The 23,233-nt window shown below is 37.1% G+C and overlaps 2 protein-coding genes across 2 annotated transcripts in view; both read right to left on the reverse strand.

Moving 5' to 3' along the window:
- The window catches only part of LOC146145381 (titin-like), a 132,331-nt gene that overhangs the window by 40,298 nt on the left and 68,800 nt on the right, over window positions 1-23,233 (reverse strand). Inside the window, exons 86-108 of the mRNA XM_083390546.1 lie at window positions 20,552-20,629; window positions 19,754-19,942; window positions 19,401-19,478; window positions 19,070-19,267; window positions 18,604-18,681; window positions 18,103-18,291; window positions 17,564-17,641; window positions 17,227-17,412; window positions 17,068-17,145; window positions 16,736-16,927; window positions 16,245-16,586; window positions 15,999-16,181; window positions 15,562-15,750; window positions 14,775-14,966; window positions 14,292-14,633; window positions 14,046-14,228; window positions 13,897-13,974; window positions 13,610-13,798; window positions 13,314-13,391; window positions 11,498-11,689; window positions 10,935-11,276; window positions 10,308-10,490; window positions 8,758-8,835 (exon numbers count right to left, since the gene is read on the reverse strand). Of these exons, the coding sequence (XP_083246672.1) occupies window positions 8,758-8,835; window positions 10,308-10,490; window positions 10,935-11,276; window positions 11,498-11,689; window positions 13,314-13,391; window positions 13,610-13,798; window positions 13,897-13,974; window positions 14,046-14,228; window positions 14,292-14,633; window positions 14,775-14,966; window positions 15,562-15,750; window positions 15,999-16,181; window positions 16,245-16,586; window positions 16,736-16,927; window positions 17,068-17,145; window positions 17,227-17,412; window positions 17,564-17,641; window positions 18,103-18,291; window positions 18,604-18,681; window positions 19,070-19,267; window positions 19,401-19,478; window positions 19,754-19,942; window positions 20,552-20,629 (3,915 nt within the window). The remainder of the gene's footprint in view (window positions 1-8,757; window positions 8,836-10,307; window positions 10,491-10,934; window positions 11,277-11,497; window positions 11,690-13,313; window positions 13,392-13,609; window positions 13,799-13,896; window positions 13,975-14,045; window positions 14,229-14,291; window positions 14,634-14,774; window positions 14,967-15,561; window positions 15,751-15,998; window positions 16,182-16,244; window positions 16,587-16,735; window positions 16,928-17,067; window positions 17,146-17,226; window positions 17,413-17,563; window positions 17,642-18,102; window positions 18,292-18,603; window positions 18,682-19,069; window positions 19,268-19,400; window positions 19,479-19,753; window positions 19,943-20,551; window positions 20,630-23,233) is intronic.
- LOC146145382 (tenascin-R-like) lies at window positions 272-7,549 on the reverse strand. Its single transcript, XM_083390063.1, has 15 exons — window positions 7,544-7,549; window positions 7,333-7,435; window positions 7,049-7,126; window positions 6,373-6,558; window positions 5,761-5,838; window positions 4,860-5,048; window positions 4,435-4,551; window positions 3,722-3,913; window positions 3,171-3,248; window positions 2,512-2,700; window positions 2,070-2,147; window positions 1,539-1,727; window positions 1,309-1,386; window positions 1,009-1,200; window positions 272-366 (listed from the first exon to the last, which is right to left on the reverse strand). Exons 1-15 carry the CDS (start codon window positions 7,547-7,549, stop codon window positions 272-274), a joined length of 1,848 nt encoding a protein of 615 aa, XP_083246189.1.

A 23,233-nucleotide genomic window follows, 5' to 3' on the forward strand; every position in this document is an offset into this window, starting at 1 on the left:
TCCACATGACAATAAAACAATTGGCTAAATAAACTATGATTAACAGTTTCTATTTACCCGAGCAGTGTTTTTTAACCGAAACGGGTTATTTAAATATAGCCTACTTCTGAAACTACGACAGATCTTTACTGTTAGTGTACTTTTAGGAAATGTTTGCGGTTACTCAAAAACCTATACATTATTGTTCGAAAAAATTGCTATTTCGGATCAACTTATAGTTGCCTATTGTTCTAGGTGCGACCTCATATAAACAGCAATACTCAAACAAAAATTAAACCACGCTCAAACCTGTAACAGGATTCCATCGCAATGACAGGCTGGTAGTGGAAACATTGTAAGCAACAACTCCTGATGGTGGCAAGGTAACTAAATATACAAAAACAATTAAAAAATGACGTACAAGTATAGTACCGGCAAAGAAGGTTAAACCAGGGGTCTAACACTGGGTTATGTAGACCCCCTTGAGAGTTTGGTGTACGATTAAAATGTTTAAAGGATTTTTTTAAAGAAAAGAGTAAATAAACTCTTTGGCGCCTTCTTATATTAAGACTTCATTTCAGTTTAACTTTTATTGAAACAAAAACAGCCAGTTTCTTAAGTCTACTTATTTCATGGCGTCAATTTATGTCGTCATTTCCACAAAATCCCGTGCTGACTCTGATCCACGCCGAACAAAAAATATTTAAGGTGGACTGCTAAAAAAAAGTTTGAAAACCCCTGGGTTACACAATCATTTTACACAAAGGTTTAATTTTGAGTAATGAACCAGGATATATCCAAAAATTATTTAAACAAACTATACAATCTTGATTTATTTCTAAGTTAATTAATTAATTGTTTTCATGCAATTTAAAAAAGATTAGCGTACTTTGTGTCTGTAAAAATGTTATTTTTATCCAAAAAAAAAAGATTTTAAAATATATATAAAAAGGTTCTTTGCCAGATATATTATATCGATTCTTTCTATCGAACACCTCGTGAGAATTAAATTAGAAATAAAAATTTCACCTGTTTGCAATGTCAGTAAATCTGAGCCCTTCTCGTTTCGCCGTCCCTTGATTCCGATTGAGAAAACGACGAATTCATACCACGTGCCCGGCTCTAAGCCAATCACAGTCGTCCGCGTGTCATTGCCTTCTAGGGTCGACCAATTAAAATCGCTTCCACGGACGCGGTAAAGCAACTGATAGCTCTGCGCACCTAAATGAAATAAATATTATTTTATTTGGAATGTCTTGACGATAATTCATGCGACCCGTCATAAAGCAGTTATACGAAAAGTTGTGCATTTTGTCAAAAAAAAATTACCTGTAACCGGTTGCCATTCCAAGGTGCTTGAATTAGTTGTGACGTCAGCTATTTGCAATCCAGACGTAGTTGCGGGACCTTCGCGAAATAAATAACATTACACTAAATTGAAAACTGCATTGGACTATACGACATTCAGACGTAAAAATGCTGTTGAGTCAATATTCACTTGTTGTATAGTTATTAGTAATATTATACTTAAAACTTATGAATATCACGAATGGACTCACGAGTTGTTTCACGAGCTACGTGACTCGCCCTGCTAAGACCTCCGCCGGTACCGACTGTTTGCAGGGTGAAAATGTAGCTGGTGCCAGATTGAAGCCCGTCGACTGTTAGTGACGTCATGTTCGTGCGCTGTACAGTTTGGACATGGTCCTGGCCCAGCGGATACAATGAGACAACGTAAGAAGCAGCTCCTGTAAAACAATAAAGTAAAAATGAATAGGATGTTTTGGGGTAAAAGTGTCACTGTGAGCTATTGGGATGACCATATGAGATATATTGTCCTTGTTAATTTGCACATATTATTTAACGAACTTACGCAAGAACGACAGCGTACCCTTAAAAAAAGTAAAAAAAAACTATACTGGAAAAGGAGTCGCACTGATCAACGAAGACTATCTTATATTAGGAGTATACAACCACACAAACGTTGAACAATGCGCATGTTTAGTGGTTAAACCAATTTCAATAAACCTATATATGTAGCCTACATTTGGAAAAACATTTTACAATTTTAAAACTTTCTCTTTTCTTACCGGAAACACTACTCCATGCAAGAGATAACGATTCTTCCGTAACTGCTGTAAAGTTGATTGATACTGGGGGAAGAGGAACTGCAGAGAAATCCAAAAATGTTTACAAGTTGACCAGTTGTTCGCTTTTACGTTTTGTAACATAAATCACATTATTAAACAATCGTTTTACAATAGTTTTTAATTAGCTTTCAAAAGTATAATGCTTTATCAGCAACCATTAATCTGATTATGTCGTGCCCGTGCAATAGGTAGAGGCTATAGTTTGAATATGATTGTTTATGAAAAACGTATTATTCAAAGTGGTTTAGTTGTTCATTAATATAGCTTTTAAAGAATTTAAAAACTTAAAGCAAACTGGGTCTGACGCACATTTCTCACAGGTTAAAAATGTTTCACAATTTAGTAACTATATTCAATAGTTAAATGATGAACCAGTCTATACCTGTCTGAAAGTTAACCTCTACAGATAGATTGCGGTTTATGGCTCCCAGTGATCCAATAGAAACGACGGTAATAGTGTACCAAGAACCTGGCTTTAATCCAATTGCTGTTGCCGTTGGCTTGTCTGCTTCTAGGCTAAGGGAGTCATTGTTGTGCAGTTCAAGCAAAAACATGAAGTAGCTGCTTGCACCTGTTTAAAAGTTTGATCTATTTTAAGTGTAACAGCCAACCGATTAAACCTAGGTGGCCGGGTGGGGTTAGGTTTTTCTTTGTTTATTTAGTGTATTTTTGGCGTTTTATTATTGCCTAAACTATTATATACAGTGACGGTTTTTAGGGTAACACAGGGAAATAAAAACAATTAATCATGATACATTGGATGGGCACTAACATTTCTATATACGATATGTTATACAGTACAAGACGAAAAACGGCGTTTTGCACTCGACTTTGGTTTCGCATTAGATTAAGACGCGTGACCCAATTACTTAAAAAACACGCCGCTTCGAACAGTACAAAAACGATAATATCACTTACAAAAGGGGGGTAAGAACTTTTACCGCAACATGACATTTTCTTTTATTATTAATTTTACCGCCTTCACATTCGTTATTTACACTTATCGTTACTCCTGCATTGAAATAAATGTGGTTAGCTTACCTCGAGCTGGAATCCAAGAGGCTGTCATGGCGGTTTCGCTGACAGAGACCACGTTAATTACGTTGACAGGCTCAGGCACTGCAAAACAAGGGAGTTTAGCGCCTGATTAAGAAGCATACATTTGGCCCTAAGTAATACTCCTAAAAGTTATTTGGTTAATCAATATGTGCGCGCTTATGATTTAACTTTATCTTATTTTACGATATTATACGTTTTACCCAAGCCCCAGGGAAACATGTACCTATTTATATTTGCATTAGAACTATTCAGGCGAAGGTTATGTCCGATGAAATAGTCAATCCGCTGTTATTACGTGCACAACATAAAAACGAAATTTAGTAAAGCTTTTGAGAAATATCGTCGTCAATGCAGAAAGATGAGTGAAAAATATGTAAGAGTCTACTTGATTTAAACTCGCAAATTTAAGGATAAAATTTGAGAGTTTTATAAAAAAAGTCGGGCCCCAACTTTTAAGTATTTCGGCTCGAAAAAAAAAAAACACAGTAAAAAAACGCTAAAATAAGTTGTTTTGAGTGCTTTGTGAAACTCACGTGTAGCGACGATTCTTGCTTCTCCTTTTTCGCTCAGCATGTTTCGCTCTCGTCCCACCGATTGTACGCTGATCCCGTAGGCGGTGCCGGGTTGCAATGACATCACTGCTAGTGACGTCGACGGCGTGCTGATATTGCGAAGGGACTGGGTGCCGTTGGTGAATTGCGCGATGTGAAGAATGTACGAGGCGCCTGTGTGAAAAAAGAGAAAAAATACAACGTAATTCTTATACTTAATTGGTCAAGACATTTTCAAAATCGTTTCGGATCAAATATTTTTTTATAAATTTTCGATAATTTAGCAAGGGAGCCGATACCCGATGCCAAGTGGTAGTATCGGCATCCGATACCAACCGATTCGATACTAAGTTAATGAAGTAATTTCGGCCATAATTTGCGATCCAACGCACAATTTTCTTGCAACGTATATTTTTAAAAGTATGTTAGGTTAACAACTTAAGGTAAGTAAACTTTTTAACACCAAATTTTTGCGTGATAACCTGGAAAAATTACATTTGAACATTTAAAGTCCATCTATTTCGCTTGTTTGAGTGTATTAGTGACGTCATTTGGTATCGAATCGCGATACTTTATGTCTAAAATATCGGTCATCGGTATCGGAATAAAACGTCAAGTGTCGGACATCCCTAAAACATAATTATTAAAAAACAAGAATGTGATCTCGCCTTCGTAACATATGTACACATAATTACCTGTTGTTTCTTGCCAGGTCGCTTGGACCGATGTTGTCGTTATGTTGTTTAATTGAAGTTCGGAGGGAACCGCAGGCACTGTAGAAGGAATGCAAAGTTCGCGTTGGACTGGGGCCACTTAAAATGGTAATGACATTAAAATACACTTTTTATCGAATAAATTTGATATCGATTTTACTCTTTTCCCGACAAAGTAACAAATAGGACAGGCACGGATACTTAATACCGATACTAAACAAATACTTTATGGAATCGTTTACTTTAGCAATAAATATCCAAGACCTCTAAAAATAAACTTTAGAGGAAACACCTACGTTTAAAGGTAGTATACCATGTAAAAATATTTTTAAATGTTTGGTCTGGCATTCCTAGTAGAACCATTGTATCAATATCGGGTAAAACTACGCCATTTGTTTAGTAAAGACCTGTTTGTTGAAGAATAACAGGACTGGAATTTTCACTTTTTCTTCCTTTCGAATCGATTGCATAAACTCGTATTTGATAAAACGAGCCGGTTGACAGGTTTTCCACCAAAGTGAAGTTATCTGTCGTCATCAGATGTTGTGTGTTGTTGGAATTGAGGTAAAATACTTCAATAGCGTAGTCCGTTGCACCTGAATGAGATAAAAAACCAGAGCATATTATTGGAGCAAGCAGTTTTGCAACGTGTAGAATACATTTCTACACGTATAAAATAAATTGGGTATGGAGTTAGTTTGAAACTACCCTAGTTCGACTCCGGCAAAATTAATCCCGGCTTCGACTCTGCAGCCTGAGTAATGCATACAGGTTCAAAATTTTAACATCTTTTTGCCAGTGCCCACAACCGTATCTAAATCTATATATTAATACAAACCACTTTCCGTAACGCTTATAGAACACATTTGTTTCTAAATCCAGGCATGATGGCAAAACAGTAATTGTCGAGTTTAGGTTTTTTAATTGTGATTTTAATTTACGTTTTGTCAGAAGAAGTATATACAAGCACCACATGTACGTGTTTCCCGTCTCGCTCCTCTCCTAGGTAGCTCAGTTGGTGGGGAACGGTCCCGGTATAACTGGAGGTCGTGAGTTCGAACCTAACTGCAGGCTAGTTAGCCTGCCCTGCTTGCATCATTTATCGACACATTGCTAGTCTTCGATGGCTTTCGGTGTACTATGATCGGTCAAAAAGGGCTAGACACAGTTGTTAAACACGTTTATGTGTTTGTATCTTTCAACTCAAGCAAGGGATAGACATTTTGGCTTTCTATGCGTTCTGGTTTGTGGTGGTAGGTAGGGCTAATCGTAAATCGAAATTACAGCTGTTGAACAATGGTGATTTACCTTTCACAAGTCGCCACTCTACCAGCAGTGTGGTGTTGCCCACTTCCTTTATGATAGGCTGATCGGGATTCGCCGGTACTGCAATAAGAAAAATAAAATTCGCAGTGTTTTCATCGCGTTGTGGGACAGACCGCATCTCGTTCTTTCGATAGAAAATTTTCTTTTCGATAAATTTTTTTTTGGTATATCGTCACATAAGTATAATGCAATACGAAAAAATTACTTAGATTTCGCGTTAATTCGGTTAATTAAAAAACTTTTACAAATGTATGTTTATTAAACAAATAAAAGGTGGTAAAACACCTTCTATCTAAAAAAGTAAAAAAAAAACAGCACTCCAATGTTGTTTTTCGCCGTTACTCATTTTGAGGATAATTTTATAAAAGCATGTTTGTTGTAGAAATAACCACAATCAAATTAGAACAATTTGGACATACGACCTATTCATGGGCATTCTTACTTATGAGCGACTTTTACAATTGTCGTTTGGGATAATTTTGTAAAAGCATGTTTATTGTAGAAATAGCCACAATCCAATTAGAGCATTTTGCGCATACGACCTACTAGCATCCTTACTTCAGTTTTGACTTTTTAACTGTTTGCAAGACTTACGCGTGGATTCCGCTATGGCTTCGCTTTCCAGGCTGCGATGCATTTGCTCACCAACCGCCGTGACTGTAAAGGTAAATGGTGACCCCGAAGGCAGCTGCTGGAATAGAGTGGACGTCTGTGACGTCACGAAAACTTCTTCAGAATCGTCATCGGTCGATTTTATTTTTACCGAATAATTGGCGGCTCCTAAATAAAACATATTGATATTACTGAAGGTAATTTACAATGAAACGCTGAATTGTTTTAGGTGAATACAAAGATTTAATATATAAACTTGCTACCAGGCATAATACTTATCACAATGGCTAATTTGGAAATTATTTTGTAATATAACATTTCGATAAGCTACACAGGTCGCCTTCTTTCAAGGTAAATTACACCGAATGTTCACAAATACAATGCATGACAAAATACAAGACAACAAAAAGAAAAACAAACACAGATTCAATTATGTAAAGTTATAAACTAATCAATATTTTAATTATAAACAAGCTAGTACATACATAATGTCCCCCGATATATCATTAGAGAAAGTTTATTTAAAAAAAAGTATTTTTACTTAAAATTTTTGTTTGCTTTGGGTAGTTAGTTGTTACTAAAACTACTTACCTGAAAATGTTAAATAGTATAGAACACTGTACTTCAACGTTAAAAAAGTGATAGAAATGTTGCTTACCTTGAACACTATCCCATTCGATTCCAATGCTTGAGTTACTGACGTGATACACAAGAATGTTGCTTGGCATAAGAGGAACTGCGAATATATCAAAAATTTAGTTAAATCTCAGATGTTTCGAAGCTTGACACATGGACAACAGTCTTCGAACACTATAAACCAGTGGCTAATATTGCCTAAATTCACTGATAACAAACTAGTTACCGGTTTGAAATCTTGCTCTTTCGCTTCGCCCAGGATTTGTTTTGTTTTTAACACCAACTGACGTAACCGTGACGTCATACCAAGTGCCTGTTGACAGTCCGACAATGTTAACGTTAGCCTCGCCAGCTTCCAGGATTCTCGAATCGTTAGTCGAAGTGATGAACAAGATGTAAGACACAGCTCCTGAAACATAAAATTATAAACTTCAATATTGCTTGTCATACAAATGTTACATGTGCATTGCAACATGAATTTAAAGCTTGCATGGCTTACTAAATTTGCTATAGTTACGGCCATAGTTTAGTAACTGTTTTACATTTTTTCTATTCAGCTTACTATTAAAAAACTACAGCCGTTGGATATAGACTACACCGATTTAATTAAAATTAAAAACCGTAGCCATTTAATGTTCAAATATAATAGTAAAACCTAGTAACGACACTATAGTCGATTTGTTTGTAGTATTTACATTTTTTCGCGATTTAAAATAAAAGTGTATGATAACCAGTAAATCTGGATCAGTGAACATTTTTGACAAAATAGATTTTAAGAGAATAAATAATTAGAAACTTTTTCAAATCGTGTTGTTCAGTGAAATTCAGATGACAAAAAGCCATAATGTAAACGACTTTAGGCTTTTGAATTTTCACCAAGAAAATGATTAACATCATACAATGAACACTTTTTATGTCTTGGCTGAATTCAAATCTCATTTTATGTCGTACCTTTCACTTCCTTCCAGCTCAAGCTAACGTCTGTGATCCCAACTTCATTGACGTTAGGTTTTTTAGGTAGCGAAGGCACGGTGGTGACCGTTACTTGTTCGCTTGCTTCACTCAACCTGTTTTCTTCACCGACACTTTTCAATGCGAACCGGTAAGTCGTCCCACTCTTCAATCCCGATACAGCGCTAATAAGCTTGGTCGTTTCTATTATAGCCGTTTCGTTGCTCTCAGCTGCGCCGTATTCGATAAGGTAGGAGGCCGCACCTGTAGCGTATTAGCACAAAAAATGGTTACATTTCAAATAGAAATCAGTGGACGCTATGTATAACAGAAAATACCGCGTGAACTTTAAGTCCAATGAGTGTGTTTAATTAAACGTAGACTTAACATAAACAGATTAAACCAGGGGTTCTTAGTTTTTTTTTACCGCGGACCCCTAATTTATTTTTCGCTTCGTGTGGACGGTAGTTGAGGAATATTCAAAGATGACGTCATACATTGACGCCAAAATAAAGGTAAATTCCAGAAATCTGCTTATTTAGATCCAAAAAATCTGTTAGTTAAATGGAGTCCAATCAGTGCTGAAACGTTTTATTTTATATTTATTTTTTTTTCAAACTATTATGTTTGAAAATTGGTTACTCCTTGAAAATTTGGTTACTCCTCCTTAAATATACACTAACATTTCAATTAGGCCTTCATGAACCCACTAAAACTAGTTCACGGACCCCAAGGGATCCATGGCCCCAGTTTAAGAACCCCTGGATTAAACGAACTCACCAAATACTTCATTCCATTCCAAAATCAGAGACGAAGTCGTTATATTTATTACGGTAGTTCCCGATGGAGCAACAGTAACTGAAATAAACACCAGCCATTATTGTTAACGCGTAAGTTCTTTGATCGAGCATCTAAGTGCAAAAGTATTTTACCAGTTTGAAGTTGTATCTTGTCGCTTCCTCTCTCGTTTATCCGATCCTTGATTCCGACAGAGAAGACGACCAACTCGTACCACGTGCCCGGCTCTAAGCCAATCACGTTCGCTACTGGCGACCTCGATTCCAATATTTGTGCAACGTCATCGGTTCCGCTAACGCGATAAAACACTTGATATTTTAAAGCGCCTGAAATAAATAAATTGCAATTCACATAATTACTCTGTGAATGTGTATAGCTATTTTTGTCGGAGGTGAACCTACAACGTTTAACATTAGTTTGTTAAGCATAAAAGCGACTAAACCTTGTGAAAATGTAAGTAAAATTGGTTATATGAGAGTTTTCGTGTCACCAAAGCATTTTCTCGTAGCACTCGGGCAACCTGTTTACCATACGATCTTAATAGTGATAAGTTTGAGTTTTTCTAAACACAGTTTCCGTTTAACTAGATTATGATTTTTATCGTCGGACTTTATTATAACGTCGGACTAGATGATAATTTTTTTTCGTCCGGAAGTAGAGACGTTTATAATACTGCATTCGGTTTGAAACCAGTTTCAATTATAAATGTGTTTTTTTGTTTCTGTGTTACCTCTCACAGATTGCCAACGAAGATGCGTCGACCTTGTTGTGACGTCATCAATTTCAACACTTGACGGAGTTTGTGGAACTGTACAACAAAGCTAGGTATTAAAATAGCAATGACGTCATCATCAGTTCATGTATAAAACAACTACTTACGTGTCGATTCTTGTATTTCCCTACTCAGGGCACTTATTCGACTGGAAGTTCCAACTGTTTCGATTTGGATGACGTAGCTGGTTCCGGGGAGAAGATTTTCCAACAACGATGACGTCATGTTGACGTCAACTTTGCTGCGTGTCTGATTGTTGTCGACGGAATAATAGAAAACCCTGTAGGATTTCGCACCTGTAATAAAGTCTTAGTTTAACTTCTGGATTTAAAATATTTGGTTTCGAAACCGATTTTCGGCGGAATTACAAAGACAAAGGCACTAATGTAAACAGCATCAGGCTTTCCAATTCTGAATAACAAGAGTCGAATAAATCATAAACAACATTTTATGAAAGAAGATTTTCGTAGCTACAATAATTTTCAATACAGAGGTGATATATTTTACCAAAGTAATATGACATTACGCCATAGTAGGTATAGACACAAAATAAAACGTTCTTATTGTGTACTAAAAATTCAGCAAAATGTTAAGAATTGGTCAGCAATTTTTATTACCGTAGGATGCATTCCACAAAACTTCAAGCGACGTCGTTGTTATACGATCGATTCTAACGTTACTTGGCGGCAAAGTTTCTGAAATCAAGTGTACGTTGTTAAAGCGAGTTAAAATTTGGTGGTGCAGGAAATTATATTTTTACCGGTTTGTACCGACGTCCTTTCGCTTTGCAGTGGATTGGTTTTGTTATCGACGCCGACTGACGTAAGAGTGACGTCATACCACTGACCGGGATTTAAATCGGAAACGGTGATTGAGGATTGGTTGGTTTCCAATTCAAAGGACACGTTGTCGTATTTGACAAAAACAATATATCGAATTGCACCTAAACATTAAAGTAATGATATTTAAACAAATAAAGATTTTTATGTTGTAATAAACAGGGCTGCGAAGTCGGTTAAAAATAACTCGGGTACTACTCCAGCCAAACGTGCGATTTTGTCGAGTCCTACTCTACAGCCTTTATTTTACACATTTACGTAACTTAAAGGTGGATATACCGGTACAGCAATCCACTCATGGGGGTGTCATTTAATTCATCCACCCACAATACATTGTTAAATATATTCAAGCTTATATTCTATTCCACCTTTAAAATATACAGATTGTAGCACTATCAGTTTCGAAATTTTGTCCTGCACATGCGCACGTCGGGCTCAGGACTCAGTCTTACGTGGGCATACTCGACTCTCGAATATGACTTCAGCAAAGCAAAACGGACTCCTTCGAGTCCCGAGCCCTGATAATACAACCAGCTGTGAAACAATACCTTTGACATTGTTCCATTGTAATCCAACGGACGTGGTGGTAATTTCTGTGACATCAGCTTTATTTGGCAATGAAGGTACAGTGGTGTCTCTGATCTGAACGCTTGCTTCACTTATTCTCCCTTCGTCACCAATACTTTCAACCTTGAACCAGTGCTCGGTTCCACTTTCCAATCCAGTGACGTCATTCAGAGTGACGATGGTTTCGATGACGTTGGTGATATTGTCGTCGATCGAACCATATTCGATTAAGTACGAAGCAGCACCAAAAACAACATCCCATTCCAACGTTAGCGACGATGTTGTTATGTTGAATATCTTGAGATTGGTTGGAGCAACAGTTACTGAAAATATGTACATGTATTAAGTATAATGAATAATGATGATTAATTAATAAGTCATAGTTCAACATTGTTAAACGGGTTACAGATTCGGATAGAAAGCCTAACATTTGTTTGTTTAAATTGTATCTATGGTTGTTTTATGATTCATATGTCAGCAAAAATGGGGAAATATACTACAAATGGAATAAGTTGGGTATTTTTTAAATTCGATAGTTTTTTACTTGTTTGAAGTTGTATCTTGTCGCTTCCCCTCTCGTTTCGCCGATCCTTGATTCCGACAGAGAAGACGACAAACTCGTACCACGTGCCCGGCTCTAAGCCAGTCACATTCGCTTCTGGCGATCTCGATTCGAATATTTGTGCAACGTCATCGGTTCCGTTGACGCGATAAAATACTTGATATTTCAGCGCACCTGGAAAGACAGATTTAATGATATCGCACTGCAAATTTATATACTTAAACATTTCAAAGGAGAGCGTGTTTCGCACCTTTTACATGTTGCCAACTTAAAGACGCCGAGGTAGTAGTGACGTCATCAATATCGACGCTCGAAGTAGTTTTTGGTTCTGAAATGAAAACTCGCATCAATTTCACAATATTTTATTTAAAAGATTAGCTAAATAGAAAAAAAAATCTTACTGGTTGCTTCTCTTATCGGACTGCTTCTAACGCTAGACCTCTCCGACGTTCCAATCGTTTCAATTGTGATGACGTAATGAGTACCTGATCTAAGCTTTGCCAATATCACTGTAGTAAGTGGAGTTGAGACATTTAGGAATGTTTGGTTATGATCGACGTCACGGTAACGGATGACATACGACTTTGCACCTAAACATTTCAAAAAGGTTAATTCATATTCAGTCAAGCAACCACTCCAATTAAAAGACAATTGCGGAAGCGAAAATAAATATGTTACTCTCTAAATGTTAAACACAGGTTTTGTACTTTACCGAATGATGCATTCCAAGCAAGTTTAAGTGAGCTCGTCGTGATTTGGACAACGTGTATATTACTGGGTGGCAACGGTTCTGAAAATAGTTAAACAGGTTGTAAGGTTGCACGTTCAGAAAAAACTTCTTTATTCCTAACTTACCTGTTTGAACCGAAACCTTTTCGGTTCGCAGTGGATTTGTTCGGTTCTCAATGCCAACTGACGTAAGTGTGACGTCATACCACTGACCGGAAGTCAAACCAATGGCAGTTAAAGACGTGCCGTTTGTTTCCAATGTAAACGTGAGGTTGCCAAACTTGATAAAAGCAATGTAACTTAGAGCGCCTACAATACAATATGGCGTTAGGGCAATTCATATAGTTATAATTGTGGCAAGTAAAAGTGTTTACCCTTCACAGCGTTCCATTGAAACCCGATTGAATCAGTTTCAATGTAATTGATTTCCGGTTTATTTGGCAATGAAGGGACTGTTGTGTCTTGGATCAGAACGCTTTCGTCACTAATTCTTCCTTCGTTTCCAATGCTCTTAACCTTAAACCAGAATTCAGTTCCGCTATTCAGTGCAGTGACGTCATTTGATACCCAGGTCGTTTCGATGACGTAGATGTCGTTATTATCAGTTGAACCGTATTGAATTAAATACGAAGTGGCTCCGAAAACAACATCCCATTCCAATATTAGCGACGAAGTTGTTATTTTCGATATCTTGAGATTCGTTGGAGCAACAGTTACTGAAAATATAATGATGCTTACAAAGCTAGAATATATTATTTAATATATTGAGTGTAAAGACAATTTTAAAATCATTAGATAAGTTGGCTTACCAGTTTGAAGTTGTATCTTGTCGCTTCCTTTCTCGTTTCTCCGATCCTTGATTCCGACAGAGAAGACGACCAACTCGTACCACGTGCCCGGCTCTAAGCCAATCACGTTCGCTTCTGGCGATCTTGATTCGACTATTTGTGCAACGTCATCGGTTCCGTTGACGCGATAAAATACTTGATATTTCAAAGCGCCTAAAAAGAAGATTTAATGTTATGGCACTGATTAACACAAACGTTTTATCTGCACACTTTGTAGTTACCTTTCATTGGTTGCCATCGCAATAACGCTGACGATGTTGTGACGTCATCAATGTTAACGCTGGATGTTGTTTGCGGTCCTTAATGACAAAGAACATATTCGTTTCGAAATCAATAAATTGTTTGATAATACAAAAGTTAACTGTTACGCGGAATGTATGAGAACCACAGAATATTTCAATGAGGGTTGTCTTAATATTGTAAAAGATATAATAAAATATTACAACAGCACAATTATTTTGGGCAAAATAAATACACTCTTTAAATAATTATTTTTAATGCACTACAAAATATTTACTTGTTGATTCCTTTATTATTTCACTTTGAGCGCTCGACCTTCCAGATGTGCCAATGGTTGTGATTCTGGTGACGTATTCTGTTCCGGGTGTGAGATTTTCCAATAACGATGACGTCATGTTTGTTGTAACATTAAACATTGTCTGGTTATCATCAGTGGCGTAATACCAAACCACATATGACTGGGCACCTTGAAAAAAAAACACAATCAAATATTTTATACGATAAAACGAAGCATGTAATCAAATTTAATACAAAATATTAAAATCTTTTGTCCACTCAACTTACCGAATGATGCATTCCAAACAGCACTAAGCGATTTTGTTGTCGTTTCCACTATTTGTATGTTACTTGGTGGCAAAGGTTCTGCATAAAAAATATTTATTATAGTATTCCAAGGGCAGTTGTTTGCTTTATTAGGGAAATGTGTATCTCACCTGTTTGAACCGACGCTTTATCGCTGCGCAATGGATTTGTCTTATTCTCGACGCCCACGGATGTAAGCGTGACGTCATACCACTGACCAGGTGTTAAATCAATCGCAGTGACCGATGTTTGATTTGTTTCCAATGTAAAGGTTGTGTTGTCGTACTTGATGAAAGCGATGTAACGTTCAGCGCCTAAATATCAATGTTTTGATTGTACAATAATGTAGGAATATTAGGTATTTGTGAATGTGGTACCTTTTACATTATTCCATTGCAAACCAACCGACGTTGTTGTAATTGCTGTGATTTCGGGTTTGTTTGGTAATGAAGGAACAGTTGTGTCTCGAATTTCAACGCTGGCTGCGCTAATTCTTCCTTCGTCTCCAACACTTTTAACCTCGAACAAATATTCAGTTCCGCTTTCCAATGACGTCACTTCATTCAGTGTCAAGGTCGTTTCGATCACCTTTGTACTGTTGTCATCAACCGAACCATATTCGATTAAATATGAAGCCGCACCAAAAACCACATCCCATTCCAAGATTAGCGACGATGTTGTTATGTTGAAGATCTTGAGATTGGTTGGAGCAACAGTTACTGAAAAATACAATTATATTTCGTTATAGACCATTTTCTATAACTAAATTTAAACGAAAGATAACTTGAACTTTCTGAATCTCTACAACCTTAAAAGTTTCTATGTATTGAAAACTCAAGAGTAACAAAAATTAAACTTACCAGTTTGAAGTTGTATCTTGTCGCTTCCTCTCTCGTTTATCCGATTCTTGATTCCGACAGAGAAGACGACCAACTCGTACCACGTGCCCGGCTTTAAGCCAATCACGTTCGCTTCTGGCGACCTCGATTCGTATATTTGTGCAACGTCATCGGTTCCGTTGACGCGAAAAAATACTTGATATTTCAAAGCGCCTACAAGAGAAGATTTTATGTTATCGCATTGATTTACACGAAAGTTTTATCTTCACACTTCGTAGTTACCTTTCATAGGTTGCCATCGCAATAACGCTGACGATGTTGTGACGGCATCAATGTTAACGCTGGATGTTGTTTGAGGTCCTGGATGACACAAAACATATTTGTTTTCAAATCAATAAAAGGTTTGATAACAAAAAAGTTAACTGTTACGATGGATTTATGAGAACCGAACAAAGTTATGTGGGTTGTCTTAATCATGAAAAGATATAATAAAATAATACAACTTGATAATTATTTTAGGCAAATTAAACACATGTTGTAAATCAGGGGTTCCCAACCTTTTTTACCCAAAAAAAGTAAACTCAAGATCAAGAAGTAGCTTTTTGCTGTACTATAGTTTTTTGTTTTGTTAAATCTTAGTTTATTTATTTTGTTAGAGTGGAGTAGACTTAGAGATGACAAATTAAAAAAATTATAATTTTTAAATTTTCTTATGACCCCCTAGGGCCTAGGGGGACATAGCCCCCAGGTTGGAAACCCCTGCTTTAAATACTACTAAGTTCTTTAAGTGTACTGCAAAAATATTTACTTGTTGATTCGTTTATTATTTCACTTTGGACGCTCGATCTTCCAGATGTGCCAATGGTTTTGAGTCTGATGACGTATTCTGTTCCGGGTGTGAGATTTTCCAAAAGCGATGACGTCATGTTCGTTGTAACATTAAACATTGTCTGGTTATCATCAGTGGCGTAATACCAAACCACATATGACTGGGCACCTTGAAAAAAAAAAAACAATCAAATATTCCATACGATAAAACGAAACACGTAATCAAATTTAATACAGAATATTAAAATATTTTATCCACTCAAGTTACCGTATGATGCATTCCAAACAGCACTAAGCGATTTTGTTGTCGTTTCTATTATTTTTATGTTCCTTGGTGGCAAAGGTTCTGCATAAAAAATATTTATTATAGTATTCCAAGGGCAATCGTTTACTTTATTACGGAAAACTGTATCTCACCTGTTTGAACCGACGCTTTATCGCTGCGCAATGGATTTGTCTTATTCTCGACGCCCACGGATGTAAGCGTGACGTCATACCACTGGCCAGGTGATAAGTCAATCGCAGTGACCGATGTTTGATTTGTTTCCAACGTAAAGGTTGTGTTGTCGTACTTAATGAAAGCGATGTAACGTACAGCACCTAAATATCAATGTTTCGATTGTACAATAATGTAGGAATATTAGGTATTTGTGAATGTGGTACCTTTCACATTATTCCATTGCAAACCAACCGACGTTGTTGTAATTGCTGTGATTTCGGGTTTGTTTGGTAATGAAGGAACAGTTGTGTCTCGAATTTCAACGCTGGCTGCGCTAATTCTTCCTTCGTCGCTAACACTTTTAACCTCGAACAAATATTCAGTTCCACTTTCCAATGACGTCACTTCATTAAGTGTCAAGGTCGTTTCGATCACCTTTGTACTGTTGTCATCAACCGAACCATATTCGATTAAATATGAAGCAGCACCAAAAACCACATCCCATTCCAACATTAGCGACGATGTTGTTATGTTGAAGATCTTGAGATTGGTTGGAGCAACAGTTACTGAAAAATACAATTATATTTTGGTACAGCATAACTCACCATTTTTAATACCTAAATTTGAACGAAGGATAACTTGAACTTTCTGAATCTCTACAACCTTAAAAGTTTCTATGTATTGAAAACTCAAGAGTAACAAAAATTAAACTTACCAGTTTGAAGTTGTATCTTGTCGCTTCCTCTCTCGTTTCTCCGATCCTTGATTCCGACAGAGAAGACGACCAACTCGTACCACGTGCCCGGCTCTAAGCCAATCACGTTCGCTTCTGGCGACTTCGATTCGAATATTTGTGCAACGTCATCGGTCCCGCTGACGCGATAAAGCACTTGATATTTTAGAGCTCCTATATAAAGAATACAATTTTAACATGATATTTTTTTAATTTTGTGTTGTGTATGACAAAACAAGTTATATATTAATAAGTTTTTGTACCGATAGTTTAGTGATATATTTCATACATGATTTGTAAGTAGAAAGTAATACCTTTCATTTGCTGCCAGCTGATCAAAGCAGACCCAGTCGTGACGTCATCGATTAAAACGACTGGCGTAGTATCGGGAACTAAAAAATAAATACCGTAACCAATGGTCAGTTTTTCTTTTTTTGAAAATCATTTTGCCAAAATCGCTTTACTAAACTTACGAGTGGTTTCGTTTAGTTGACCGCTAGGAGCGCTCACGCGACCGGAAGTGCCGATTGTCTCCAAAGTGATGACGTAAGCGCTTCCCGGACTTAGGTTTTGCAAAACCAGTGACGTAACATTCGTTGTTTGGTTCATAAAAGCGCTGTCTCCTACTTGATAATACCGAACGACGTATTTTTCTGCTCCTGCAAGTAATAAACATGACATGTACATTACATTGTACAATGTACTTCCGCGATGACAAGATTTAAAAACACAGAAAAACCCGAACAGTTGGAATTCACCTGTCTCCTAAATCAAAATTTAAACAAATCAATGCAAAATTGTTCTAGTTACCTTGCGATGCATTCCATTTCAAGTCAAAACTCGTCGTTTTGATCTCTGTTATCTTCAGAGCACTGGGTGGCAGTGGTACTGGGAGAAAAACATTGCAAATTTTTTTAAATACATTATACCCTTTGGGTAACGCAAGTATTTTACGGAATGCTTGAGCCAAGTTGACTTAATTTAAGAAATACTGTATATATGACAAAAAAACTTGAAAAAAAAAAAAAAAAAATTCTGTTCTGACAAAAAATGTATTGAAAAGAAGATATGACAAGATGAGAAGATCGACATGATATAGATTAGGACGTTTCGTTACGAACTTGTATCATTTAGTTAACGAATTAAGACGTTAATGACATTGACCTTTTTGGCTCTGCAATTTATTATCAAGCTACATTACATCCGTGTATAGTGTACAAAAAAAGATAACATAATCCATTATAGTTTTAAAAGTATGCAAAGCCAAGTGTCATGTTCGCCTTATTTTTACCCATTTTAAATTGCCAACTACCTAAACGTTTGAAATCCCTAATTAGAAGAGGCTTTACCCGTTTGAGTTTGAGTGAAAACCGACGCATTGGAGTTGGTGACATCGAGATCACCAATTGATGTGACAAAGAACTTGTACCACATTCCTGGAGACAACTTGTCGATAGTAATGTTCGACTGAGTAGTGGTAAGGTTATCAATGGATGCATCTGATAACGATCGAACGTGCACCTTGTATGACTTCGCTCCTGAAATAGTAGAAGACTTATTACTGAACTAATTCATTTGATATACAAATGAGCATGGCTGTAACCTAGTCCTCAAGTCGGACTGACCAAAGATTTTTATGGTAGACTGACAAAAAACGCCTACTGAAACATGTAGGCCTGAGGATTTCTCATAACAGTAAGACAAAAAGTAGCCTTCTGTAAAATTTGAAATCACGACATCGGTATGGACTAACAATAGGGTGAAAATTAATTACTTTGTCGCACACAAAAGACTAAGAAATTAACATTTGTAAACATTTGTGTATTACGAACATATCGAAATATTCTTACCTTTCACTTTTTCCCAGTTGATTGTAACGCTTGTAGTGCTTGCAGACTGAACTGCGATGCTTTTAACATTTCCCGGCACTAAAACACACAACATAGTTAAACCACCAAACCTATACAACTGACTGTCTATGGCAGAATTTAAAGAGCCAAGGACATTTAAATGCAACTTAACTTCTAGCCAGGAGAGATTTCAGATATGCAAAATGATTCGTGTTGTAACTAAGTATAATCGATATTATCGTATCAAAGCCGAAACCAAAACCCATTTAGCAGTATCAGTACTCGAACAATGTTAGATAGACTGGTTCAGTGTAGATGCGATACCACATTAATCTAAAAACTTCAGCCATGGTTTGCCATTTTTCACTTGGAAAGTATATTTAATCTTGTTGGCGGATCAGGTCCGCTGTTCTTTTGCCTACAATATCGGGTTTGAAATAAGATACCACGAGTCGGACACACTCACACGTTGCTCTTATAGCTTCGCTGCTACGTTCGCTGACGAGGGAATCGACGAAGCCCACCGCCTTTATCCAGGCCGTGTGAGCGGTTCCCGGCTCCAGTGACGTCATATGATATGACGTCACGTTGACCTTTCGCGTCACGATTTCGCTAGATACGCCGTCAAGTGTGTGCGACACGGAGATAAGGTACGACGAGGCCCCTGAAAGAATAATGTTTTATTAAAAAAATGCTTTTCAAATTGTTTGTGTAAGTAAATTTGGAATATGGAGCGTTGCGAAACTTTAAAAGGGATGGATGATGGGATGATTTTTAGAAAAATTTCAACTTTTTACCTGTTACATCATTCCAGGAAAGCTCCATTGAGTGAACAGACACCTTGCTGAATTCCACATTCGTCGGGAATTCTGGCACTGGACAGTAAAGATGAAATAAAACGTTTAAGATCCCGAATTGTCAAAGTATTTGAGCTGAAAGGTCTTTTGTTTTACATGAAAAAATCTTATAAAAGTTTGAACCTTTAAAAAAAAGTAAGTACGTTTGTCATTAAACTCGTAACCGAGTTAACTGTAAAGTCTAACAGCCTGTTTATAAATTACATCATATTACCGTATGATGCATTTTTGCAGTAATAAAAAAAAAATTGAACCGGCCAAAGTCGCAAAAAGTACGGCAATTAAACACGAACCAGTCTGCTGTGCCGTATATGGACTCCCATCCTCGCTCTCACGGCCTTTTTCGTCGACGGCATAGACCCGAAATCGGTAGAACAAACCAGCATTGAGGTACGCCACCACAATGTTGTCGGTCGGCCATTCCAACTGCATTGTAAAATTCATCGACAGATCGGTAACTTCGATCCGGTAACTTGCTGCACCTGAATAGTTGGATAGATAGGTTTGTGAAACGGAACACATAAAAAAAAATTAGGCTGTTGTCATATTTGCACCACATTACGCCAGCATAAGTAGTGGTGTTAACTTTAACGAATATGAGAACAATGAGTTATAATGTTTTAGATTTTTAAACTCGAAATTGTGGTTTTCAGCATGACTTAAGAGACATAACTTATTACGTTGCATGGTGTATTTTTTTATTTTTATTTTGTTTCTATTTGAACGTAAGGGTGCACAACCAAATATAGGCATTAACCGAAGGCACCCTGGCATTTAATGGAAATATGGACAATTTCCGGTATACAATTTTCATTTGATTCTTTAAGGTATTATAAAAGCATTACCAATTCGACATCGCAAAATCTTGAAACAAAAAAGATTTTTTTTTTTTTTTTTTTTTTTAAGAGTGGCATTGTTGTTTTAATACATCACTTTATCACAATTCTTCACTCAACAATCAACATGCTTGTTTTCGAGTTAGTCAGGTCGAAATATATTTCAAAATTCTAACGTTTCAAAAAGTTGTTGCGTTAACACCCAAAAGCTTTTAACTAATTACTCAGCACAGAACGGTTTGTAATCTATCTTACCTTTGATTGGCATCCACTGAAGAGCGATGGTCGAGTTTGTAACTTCTTGGACGATTGGAGCCGAAGGATTAGCAGGCACTGTTTATATAATTACGTTTATTTATTAAATTTATTTAAGCTGTTGGGTTCTATAATGCTTATTAAATGTTTTTAAACATCAAGCATTGGACACCGTGCATTTTGCATAAGCAGTACATTGTAATAATTAAAGTTAAATGTATAAAAAAGCTAAAATTTTAAAAACCCGAGTAAAACACAGGATCAGACTTTCTTAAGAAATATATATTTCGCCTACTGGCATCGTCAGTTCCCAGTAATATACATATAGACAGCAAACCGCTTTGTGTGCAAATTTTATTTTATTTTTACTTGGCTGTGCATATTTATTTTACTTTACTTACAGGAACTGAAGATGCCAGTGTAGGCAAAAACATATGCCTTAAAACCAGGGCTGGGGAGCCGGAGCTGGAGCCCGGAGCTAAGCATTTTCTCTGGAGCCAGAGCCGGAGCCATTTTTATTATTTTTGTGGAGCTGGAGCCGGAGTCGGAGCCATTTTTATTATTTTTGTGGAGCTGGAACCGGAGCCGGAGCCCTTTTTATTATTTTTGTGGAGCTGGAGCCATTTTTCAATTTGTTGTTCTAAAGCTAAGAAATTATACTTTGTTCCATCTCCAACGTTAGTTAGCCAAAAGCAATTTTTAAAACTTGCCATTGAATAAGTGACTGGTGGCACCGGAGCTGGAGCCGGAGCCAAAGGATATGAGTTTTACTACTCCGGAGCTGGAGCCGGAGCCAAAAGATATGAGTTTTACTACTCCGGAGTTGGAGCCGGAGCCAAAGGATTGAGTTTTACGACTCCGGAGCTGGAGCCGGAGCCATTTAATAATTGCCTGATGGCTACGGAGCCGGAGCTAATGCTATGTTACAGTGGCTCCCCAGCCCTGCTTAAAACATGTCGGATCTTGTTTTACATTCGGTTTTTGAAGCTAATGTACGCGTCAGCGAAACAGCGATAAACCCGCTGTCAATCGTTTCGGAATCCATAAGGATACATCCTTTTATTAATTTATTAAATTAAATACATAATGTATAAGGCAACTTAATTCCACAGCCTTGTCACTGCGATATTCAGAAATTAACAATGCATGTAAAACAAACAGTTTTACTTACGCGTTGCTTCGGTCGAAATTTCGCTTGGTTGACTTCGCTGACCCTGCTCGCCAATTGCTGTGACCGCAACTTCGTATTTCGTTCCCGAAAGCAACCCGTCAACCTTGATCTGTATTTTCGGTGCTGCAACCTCTATGATTCTCTTATCGCCCGTTTCCGACACGACGGATATGGAATAGTTTGCCGCGCCTGTGAGACGAACATGACACGATCGTTTTTTAAAAAACCTCATCTTGTTAGATTAGGGGCCACACTGTTGCCGCATTATTTTTTTTTCTTTTTTTTTAATGTTTTTGCCCTTTCAAATCTTTTTGTGGACAAACTTCATCGAATCCAAAAAAACTTTTCAAAAAACTTTGGTGCAGGCCTATATAGAATTATCAAGTTATATGAATGTATATGGCTATCGAGAGCAAAATTAGAGGTGCAAACATGCTATACGTTACTGTAGTGAACCCAGTTATATCGGATAAAAAGGCGTAATATTTTAATTAAAATGTTGCATTTGATATATTCTGTATGTAACTTAATATTTGTGGACGTTATTAGAGTGTGTGCGTATTTAAAAAATGTTAAGTTACCTGTAACTTTGTCCCAATGAACTTGAAAAGCTGAGTTGTGGACGTCGAAAATTGAAACATTTTTGGGTATTGAAGGTACTAAAAAAAATGAACGTTTAAAATATAATGAAAAGCAGGAAAGTCAGTTGAGTTATGAGGTCTTGTGGCCTATCTGATAGCGTAACTAACCCTAACGTGGTAATTCGGTGTTCTTGTAACACGGAGCCGTCATCGTTGGCGAATGAGAATTCTTGAATGTGACTGACCCTTAGTGAAATACGCCACGTGTATTTATTACTTTAAAGTAGATTCATTCGTAACTTTTCATTTAATGAGGGATCGTATTACCATCACAGGATGCAACAGGACCGTGCTATAACTGCTTAGTGCTTAATGACTTTCTCCCATGCGAGCCCCGTTTCTGATTTGACGGCGCAACGGTGCCGACTTGAGTCTAAATCACAACGCAGGCTAGAATAGTTAGCCTTGTCTGGCTTATGATGATAAAATTGTTGCGAGACACATGTTGTAGTAACCTGTTTGGAAACTTGTAGTTTCGCTTCTTCCTGGGTTGGTTTTGTTCTCGACACCGATTGACGTCAGAGTGACGTCATACCAAAGGCCTGGCGACAGAGGTTGAACAGTGGCAGAAGACAAGTGGCTGGAAAAGTTCAAGCTGGTGTCCCGGCCCTCGACGAAAACCATGTATTTAACAGCACCTGTAAAAAAGTTGTTATTACATGAAAGCTAAATAGGCGGATATGTAAAAGTTCGAAATTAAAAAAAGTAAAAATAATGACACCTTTAATTGAATCCCAGCGAAGTTGAGCGGTTGTTGTTGTCACTCTAACCATCGCAGGAGCTTTTGGAAGTGCAGGCACTACAAGGATAACATAACGTGTCGGAAAAAATACAAGGCTAAAACGTTAGTTGAAAGTTAATACAGTTATA

This window comes from Ascidiella aspersa, chromosome 5, assembly GCF_963924565.1.
Source record: "Ascidiella aspersa chromosome 5, kaAscAspe10.2, whole genome shotgun sequence".
Taxonomy (NCBI): domain Eukaryota; kingdom Metazoa; phylum Chordata; class Ascidiacea; order Phlebobranchia; family Ascidiidae; genus Ascidiella; species Ascidiella aspersa.

Bases quoted from the DNA above. Each gene is read 5' to 3' on its own strand.
- LOC146145382 (XM_083390063.1), bottom strand. The intron at 5,049-5,760 runs GTAAATCACCAT...TATCTCATTCAG, and splicing joins AGAGTGGCGACTTGTGAAAG to GTGCAACGGACTACGCTATT. The intron at 1,728-2,069 runs GTAAGAAAAGAG...ATTGTTTTACAG, and splicing joins TGCATGGAGTAGTGTTTCCG to GAGCTGCTTCTTACGTTGTC.